The 8,896-nt window shown below is 45.9% G+C and overlaps 1 protein-coding gene across 6 annotated transcripts in view; it reads right to left on the bottom strand.

Moving 5' to 3' along the window:
* Positions 1 to 294: 294 nt before the first annotated feature.
* LOC140900828 (gametocyte-specific factor 1) overlaps positions 295 to 8,896 on the bottom strand; it is a 29,144-nt gene continuing 20,542 nt past the window's right edge. For all 6 annotated transcript variants that reach the window (XM_078849675.1, XM_078849672.1, XM_078849671.1 and 3 more), the window contains one exon: positions 295 to 4,677. In XM_078849675.1, the coding sequence (XP_078705801.1) occupies positions 4,664 to 4,677 (14 nt within the window). In that variant the 3' untranslated portion in view covers positions 295 to 4,663. The remainder of the gene's footprint in view (positions 4,678 to 8,896) is intronic.

The raw sequence follows: 8,896 nt of genomic DNA, 5'->3' as shown, positions 1-8,896 counted from the left end.
CTAGACTGGATCAATTACCTCCTTAAATCAGATTTATTCTTCAATGCACCGCCTTGTTAAAGGCATACACAGCTCAATCACACCAATCTCACTACAATCTAGAATTCACCAGTCGGTGCTGGAGGTAATATAATCTACCATTCTGAGACGATGGAATTCTTGAGAGCAGACAGGGCTGCTTATAGGATTAGAGAGATGCTATAAACAGGTTATTTTTCTCTTCATTTTTGTTGGAAGACAAAGGAAAAGGAAATAAAATGGCCTGCTAAAGTGGTGTAAGATGACAAGGCAGTGTGAGCAATCCAAAAAGCAGGTTTTATTGAAATACGAACAAAAGTACAGCCATGGACAGCTTTTAGGAACAGTATTTCCAAAACATGGGAAACAAAACAAAAGCTCACACTCAGGTTATTTTCACCCCTGAGAAATCAACTAAACTCTTAACTGTGTCTCTTTTCTCTACATGCCTCATTGTTTTAGCTTTATGCAGTGTAACATTACTGCGCTGTGCAACGCGCAAACAAACGCACAGTGATGTCCCCAAAAGCACTTAAAGTGCAACCAAAGCAGCTCCCTCCACAATGCTGGTTTGAGCGCGTTTGGCCAGGTTTCCCGATAGCCTCCATTCTTCTTCAGGGGAGCTCCTGGGTAATCTTGAAAATCTGCTACCAAGTTGTGGGACCCCATTTTCAGAAGTGCATAACCAGCGCAGGAATGGTGGCCCAATGGCTATTAGCTCGTACCACTGTTGCTAATCACCCTATGTACCCATAATCAGACTAGCAAGCTCTAGGTTTTCAGCCCATCCTGAACACTTCCACAAATAAAACTATAGCTCAATGCACTTGTTTTTGTTTTTTTATTTTTTTCAATAAAGGAAACCAGAGAGTAACTTTTGACAACGGGCTTCTCAAACTTCCCCTTGTTTCTAACCCTGGAGGAGCATCAAGTTGCTGGGCGGTCAGGTGAAGCTTTCTTGTAAGGAAGACCACCACTGATTTATCCTGCATACAGACATTCTGCCCCAGCTCACTGCTGTCCTGTGCCTTGAGACAGTCACTCCCACCACCGTGAAGCTGCTGCGACATGCTACCACAAGTGCAAGGGCACCAAGGAACTGGGCCCCGTCTCTCTCTGCAGGAGGCACTCTCCAAACACCAGATCTGGCTCCGATTTTGGAAAAGGGCTGTATTTCTACACAAGGCAGATGGTGCTGGGCAGTCTCTGACAGCATAGCCCTGGTTTCCAGCTCAGGTACAAGTGCCTTTGGTGGGTCCTAACTAATCCTAACTAACCCAGGATAACTAACATGGAGAGAGGGTTGAAAAGAATCAATAGGATTGATTCCTCACAATCCAAACCCACAAATGAAAAACCTGCGGGTGTTAGAGCAGCAGAGAGCTTGTAACCTCAAGAGACAAGAGCAGCTGAGTGCAGAGTTCAGGAGCGCTTTGCCTAACTCTGCCAGAGCAGAGGGGACATCAGAGTAGGTCTCCTTTTCTCTAAGATGTCCCCTTGCAGTTGCAGTACCTTATCTGCAACCTACTAGATAAAAGGTTATAAACAGCTTGCTTCTATTTCATTTAGGCTCCCCGAAACTGCCAGACCCCTTTTGGATATGCTTTGAAAGGGGTGTGTGTGTGTGTATGTTGGTTATTTATTGCATGGGTCTTTTAGATCAAAACTCAACCCAGCTTCTGATAACAAGTTAGCTGTAAGGTCACATGTACATGTTGTTAACGCCCTACTAAGGTGGGGCAGGCAGGGTAAGGTCAGAGCTTGTCAGTATGAGTGCTGCAGGTGACAGGCTGGGACAAGACACAGCATTGACTGACAACAGGGGATTATTTCCATGATCCCATAGTGGGGGAAGGGGTACTCTGCCCTAAACCCAGCTGAGAATTTTCTTGCCCTTTAATACTGGAGAGTGGGAGTTTGAGACACATGCAGCTTTGGCCTAACTGCTCCACTGAAGCCAGCGCTTTCCACTAGTGTCACCAGGAGCAGTCAGGGTCTCTACACACGGAAGTCTCCCAGAATAGCGACATCTGTCTCAGGCCCCATGCAGACATACTCTTCTAGAATACGAGTGCCTTTTTCTTATTTAGCTTAATCCACTTTGGAGGTGGATTGAGTTTTAAACTAAATTAGAAAACGATACTCTTATTCAGCAGTAAATGTCCACACAGGGAGTTAATCCGGAACAGCTATTTCAATAACTTTCCCACTGTAGACAAGCTTGAAGGCCAACACCAAGCCCTTTGGGAAATCCCAGAGGTAGCTCCAAGCAACGCTGTTTCAATTCCTGCCCTGGTGCTGATGGGCACGCTCAGTGTCTGAGGTCTGTGCACCTTCCTGCCTCCACAAATCTTTGAGGCAATGCATCAGAATAGCTAGCCTAAAAGAAGTCCCATGACATCTGTCCTCTGGAGGTGAACATGCTGACCTAACAGCACACGCAGAATGTATTCTCTGGAGGCGCTGCAGACTGCGCCAATCTGGAGTGCGGAGCTTAGTGACATGCTGCCACTATGTACAATTGTTAGGGAGAGTTATTCTGCATACACTGGGATCTTCACAGACTAGTTTTAATGGCCAAACTAAAGATGTAGAGTTTGCTTTGCTGCTAAGAAGTTGACTACTTAACTCTGCCCTCAAGAGAAATATGTTCAAGTTGCAAAGACTTAAAAAAACTACGTAACAAGTTTTATAACAGAGCTGCTGCTAATGGAGGGGAAGGTGCTACTTACCCGTTATCACAAGTTTTTAGACATTTCTCTCATCGGGTTTGCAAGTGGGACCTACTAAACCACAATGCCAGGAGTGGAACACTGAAATCCCTCCCAAGAGAGTATCTCGTGGATGCAACAATGGGTGTATGAAGAGCTCACTAACCAGAGCACATATTTATTTCTTGTCAGAATGGCAGGGTGGCAAAAACGGATTTTGCTACACTTGCCTTCTGACCAAACACACTTCACTCCCTCAAAGGGCCAGCCCTATAGTTGTTTCCACGGTGACAAGCGGATGTCAAGCGCAGGATTATTCTTCCTGTACAGGATCAAGCAGTGATGCTAGGCTAAGAGCAAGGAGGGGCCTTTGCTCTTTACTCAGAATATCAAATCTTCTCTTTTGTGTGGTGGAGGGGAACAGGACAAGACAGGTTTGACTAGAATGTGATGGCCAGATCCTATGTCTGGCTGACATGCAGATGCTGGAGCCAGCCGGGGATAAAAATATCTTCTAGTGTAATTAATGTAAGCTAAGGACTACTTGAAACTATGCTGACTACCACAGTTCTCCCAAGACTGCTCTTTGGGCCAAGAATGGCTGGAGTGTCTGATGCTTTAGGGAGGCCCACTCCAGCACTTCTCTGCCCCAGGAGAAGGGAGCAGGTAGCATGAAACTCGTTATGCCAGCTTGATGTCAGGGAAATTCCTGACTGCCCTCTGTTCCCTTTGCTCTGCTGGACAGACACAGATGGGACAGAGCTACAGACCAGGATCTGGCTGGATAGTCTCACGCTTTAATGTTATCCAGATCACGTGACACCAGGTGTTAGACTGGGGGGATGTTCCAGGATGCGTAACGTTCCTGCCACCCCAGCCCTGTCCTTACAACAATTAACGTTCCCTCACCTTCTCCATGAAGCACAAGGACACCCACACATGCCCCTGCTCAGAACTAAATGGCACTCCCTGTGACGGAGTACAAAAATCATTTGCAAGTCCCCACAGCCCAAGAGAGTCTGAGCGAGACTAGAGAGGGGCACCAGGCCAGAGGTGCTCAAGCAGCAGCATGCACTGGGCATCACATATGAGAAGTGTGGTGTTAGGGCTGCCACGGTGGGAGGGCACAGTGCAACTGTTTTATTGATAAGGCAGCCACTTTTCAGCAGAATCCCCCATCCCAGCTCCCTTACAGATGAACTTTTAGGCCTAATCTAAACAGCAATGAGAATATTTTGTTTTAAAGACTTTTTGTTTTGACTCCCCCATACACCATCTACAGTCTGAATGGCAGCTCCTTTTTCACATCTAGGTGGGTGCGCATAACAGGCAGGCCTTAGAGCTGCAGCTGATCTGACCCTGGGACACACAAACACATTCAAGGTCTCTGGAGGGAAACAGAGGGAACCAAACATTCAGGTGCCTAACTCCCCATCGGGGAGAGATGTACCACCGAGAGCTTACCCCCAGTGTGGGCTCACATGGACCAATGGTCTGACCTGGCACAGCAATCCCTATGAGAGGGACGTACCATCAGCACCATGCAGTGGTAAACAGCTGCAACACATTTAAATCCAAAGACATGCAGGGCTTGAGCAATGATTTACGCAAACCCCCTGCAGGAGGTAACTTGTAGAGCATGCTGATCCAGACAGTTTGAACTCTGCTAGCTCCTTGGCATCAGCGTGTGTGGAGTTAGTTTTTGAGGGTCTGATCTCTGATATCAAGGGTTAACAGCATTCTGTCTAATTACCTTGGTCGGGATAATTTCGGGACAGCAGTCGATACATGAAGGACAGTTCTGCAGGAAGGTTAGGGCTGCGAGTGCTTAGCCAACACAGAGGGAATTTATAAGTCTGAGTCTCCTAACCAGCACCTCACATTTCTAAAGGAAACAGATGATGAGCACTCAATAGCAGCCTCTTCTCTGGTCTTCAGTTACCGGCTCCTGCAATTAGATGAAAAAGCAAGAGATTTTAGATAATCAACAACAGCAGCTCTAACATCATCCCCCAGTTGTAAGCATCAGACAAGCTGCTTTGGACTCAGTCTAGGTCCACAAGCTACCCCCTCAGCAAAGTCAATCACTGTGTTGAAACGCAGACACTTGGACTGTTCTTCCACACTCGTGCTCACAGCCAGGCAGTTTGCGGTCTCCCCAAAGCAGCGACGCAGCACTCCTCATGCTACCACCCCCAGAGCACAAGCAACACCTGTACGAGCACAGGGGAGCTAGCGTTTTGCTCCTTGGTCAGCATACCAGGGAGTAGGGGAATGGGACTGGAGGCCTGGATACGGGCTATGGGGCCCTTTCATATACACAGAGAGGGGGGGAGTTTATTAGACAAACCGTTCTCTGTTTACAAGCAACATGCAGGAAAAGCTCCTTAACTGGGGGAAGCAGGTGTCTCACTGCTCTATATAGAGTCCCAATGTATGGTGGGATGCTGTTATTCCTGCCCCTTTGGCTGTGCTCATGCAAGATCAGGACTAGTGCCCAACCTGAGCCCAGAGCTCAGCATTAGTTCCTTCCCAAAAATAGACCCAGCCTGTCTGGCTGGAGCTCCAACACCTTCAGTGGAATGAAAACCAAGCAACCGTCCTTACTGCTGTGACTTTGGGAGCCGACCCAGCAGAACAAGGCTGATCCCGTGCATCAGCCCATAGTGCAATGTTCATTAAGAAAGATCAAATATGAAGCACAGGTATGTTCTGTAGGTCTCCAGGAAGCCCTGCTAGACTGGATCCTCACCACACCTTGGCTAGAAAGCTGGCTAAAGCTTTATATCACCAGCTGCTCTATTTGGGCACGCTAAGGGTCCTTACCACACACTTGGAGTAAGTCGTTCTGCTTTAGCTCACTCTCAACCAATCCAAATGTACACAGACACATCTGAACTCATCTCCAGTGTGTGTTTATCAATGCTGTGACCTTCAGGCACTGAGCTAAGCCATTCCCCCTTTCACCCAAGTATCCTCCTTAGAAAACCTCATCTCACAAGATTAATGTACTAGAAAATCTAATCAGATACAGGTTCACACAATTTCAAGGTGGCCTGCCCATACAGTGACAAGACTGATTGCAGGTTTTGTCTGTGAAATGTTCCAGTACCTCTCCAATGATTCATGTGGACTCTCCACCTGAAATCAGGACACCTACTGTCCAGCATCTGGAAATGGTCGACTATTCCATACCACAGCCAGCCAGCCCATAGTGATGACCGTAGCAAAAGCTGATGAGCAATCATTTTTCAAAGTACCAATTTCCCATCCATGCACCTCAGCATAAAAAAAAGCAGAGGGCTGCCGACAACGCACCCTGTACTCCCTAGACACATGCACCCAGCAGATTTTATTGTGAAATTGGTACAATATCCTGGGCTGCCTGGCTTTTTAATCATGGGAGGTGATTAAGCATCTGGTTGTACCTAACAGGTCTGCTTAAAAAGGAGTCCAAAAGAGGTGTTTTGAAGGCAAAATGCAAGCTTCACTGCTGCTCTAAGTACTGGAACATTTTTAAAGTTTAGTTCTGGCTTGAAAAGCGAGGATATTAGACAGTTCCCTTTACTCTGACCTGCCACTTATGTGCATTTGTTTGTTATCTTTCTGCTTACTTTACTGACCAAACTACTTCTGCTAGCCCTGCAAAGCCAGCAAAGCTGAGAGGGAGAGCTGGCTTGTGTATAGCCAGATTAGTCAAACTGAGTTCCAGCTGCAGCATCTCTAATTCTTGGCAATGCACAAGCCAGCATGACTTTCAGATTCTTACTTGGATTCTAAGCTCTTTGGGGAAGGGACTGTCTTTTTGTTCTCTGTTTGTACAGCCCTTAGCACCATGAGATCCTGGTTGTAACAACGATATAAATAATATCGTCATGAATTTTCTGGCCTAACACCTGAGGAAAACTTGGGAATTAATCACCTCTCTCTTGTTCCCCCGCCCATGTGTTTTATGTAAGGCTGCTTTTGACAGGAGAACTGCACTTAAAGGGTAAAAAAAAAATATCCTGCTTGGTGCAAAGAAGGAGTCGATTAGCATAGTGTGTTACAATTTTCAGATTTTTCTTAAATCAGATTACAACCAGACTATTAGACGTTATGCTTTTGGAACGTATTCATCACTCAGCACCTCAGAGTTACAGTTACATGAATCCTGACCTACTAGCTCAAAATACAGTGATAAAAATAAACTACAGAAATAAGCTTCATACCAAGCCCCCATTTATGTGGAGTGTGTTTTGCACTGCAAATAACTGTGTCCATGATGCTGCATTCTCAGTTCATTCACGCTTTCGCCTGGCAATTTACAGCAGGCGTCAAGTAGCATGTGTATTTCAATGGGGATCTCCTGCAAAAGTGGAGGCCTTTTTTTTTTAAACTGGCAAATTCCTACCCAAAGTGTAGAATCATAGAATCATAGAATCATAGAATATCAGGGTTGGAAGGGACCCCAGAAGGTCATCTAGTCCAACCCCCTGCTCAAAGCAGGACCAATTCCCAGTTAAATCATCGAAACCATAATAATGCTATTTTGTGCTTCTCCATCACCTTTCATCTGAGGATGCTTTATAAGTTGCATGTTTATCTTCTCAGATAACTAGTAATACTTAACTCGCAGGGTAAGTATTATCATAGAATATCAGGGTTGGAAGGGACCTCAGGAGGTCATCTAGTCCAACCCCCTGCTCAAAAGCAGGACCCATCCCCAATTAAATCATCCCAGCCAGGGCTTTGTCAAGCCTGACCTTAAAATTACTATCCCTCCATTCTGTAGATGGGGAAACTGAGGCACGGGGAGCTTAAGTAACTTGCCCAAGATCAAGGAGACAGTCTCTGTAGCAAGTGGGGCTCACACTGGGAACAGATGCTCAGATTACAGAAACTCTGTCATATACTCAGAAGTAAAAGACCATAATCCTCCCTAATGTTTAAACTAATGGCTACTTCAAAGGAATTCTCTTGCAAAATCTTGCTTTCTTTCAAGCCACAGGCATCCCCGGAACAGGGCAGCTTTATGGCCAGTCCGTCACAGCTACAGTTTGACAAGGGGACCAAGAAAAGCGCTCAATGGGTCACACCTCCTTCCAGTTAATGCTTGTTGCTGTTTAAGGGGTAAAAGATTTTCAATTAAGTATAGTGTAAATACATGAAACTCCCTCCCTAAGATCCAAATGGCATGGAATACCACCAGGCTGTTTAATAATAGATACCCTGAACTCAATGCTTTGGGAATCGGGCTCTTGGGACACTGGGCAACTGAATCAGTTTTTAAAGAACAAAACCTTGTGAAGAGTCATATGTGGCAAGAGCTCATAAGAGCTGCAATACTAGGTCAGATCATATTCCATCTTGCTCAGTATCCTGTCTCCAACAGTGGCCCCTACCAGAGCTTCAAGGGGAGTAAACACAACAGAGCAATTATGGAGTGATTCACCCCTCTCTTCCACTCCCAGCTTCTAGCAGTTACAGATTTAGAGTCACCTAAAGCATGGGGTAACATCCCTTATCATCTTGGCTAATAGCTGTTGATGGAGCTATCCTCCATGAACTTATCCAATTCTTGCTTAAGCCCAGTTACACTTTTGGTCACCACAACATCCCATGTCAATGAGTTCCACAGGTTAGTTGCGCACGGTGCGAAAAAGTACTTCCTTTTGTTTGTATTAAACCTACTGCCTATTCATTTGATCAGGTGACCCCCTGGTTTTTGTATTGTGTGAAATGGTAAATAATGCTTCTCTATTCACTTTTTCTACAACAATCATGATTTTATAGGCCTCTATCACATCCCGCTTAGTCATCTCTTTAGTCTCTCCTTGTAAGGTAGCCTATTTCCCCCTGTTTTTTCCTACCCCCCGCCCCCCAGACGTTCTGGTTAAACTTGGATTTAAACTTAGAGAGTGGTCAGTTTGGATGAGCTATTGCCAGCAGGAGAGTGAGTTTGTGTGTGTGTGTGTTTCTGGGGGAGGGGGGGGGGTGAGAAAGCCTGGATTTGTGCTGGAAATGGCCCACCTTGATTATCATGCACATTGTAGGGAGAGTGGTCATTTGGATAAGCTATTACCAGCAGGAGAGTGAGTTTGTGTGTGTGTGGTTTTTGGAGGGGGGTGAGGGGGTGAGAGAACCTGGATTTGTGCAGGAAATGGCCCACCTTGATTATCATACAC

Source organism: Lepidochelys kempii, chromosome 20 (genome assembly GCF_965140285.1).
Source record: "Lepidochelys kempii isolate rLepKem1 chromosome 20, rLepKem1.hap1, whole genome shotgun sequence".
NCBI classification, from domain to species: Eukaryota; Metazoa; Chordata; order Testudines; family Cheloniidae; genus Lepidochelys; species Lepidochelys kempii.
This window is presented reverse-complemented; position numbering and strand designations above follow the sequence as displayed.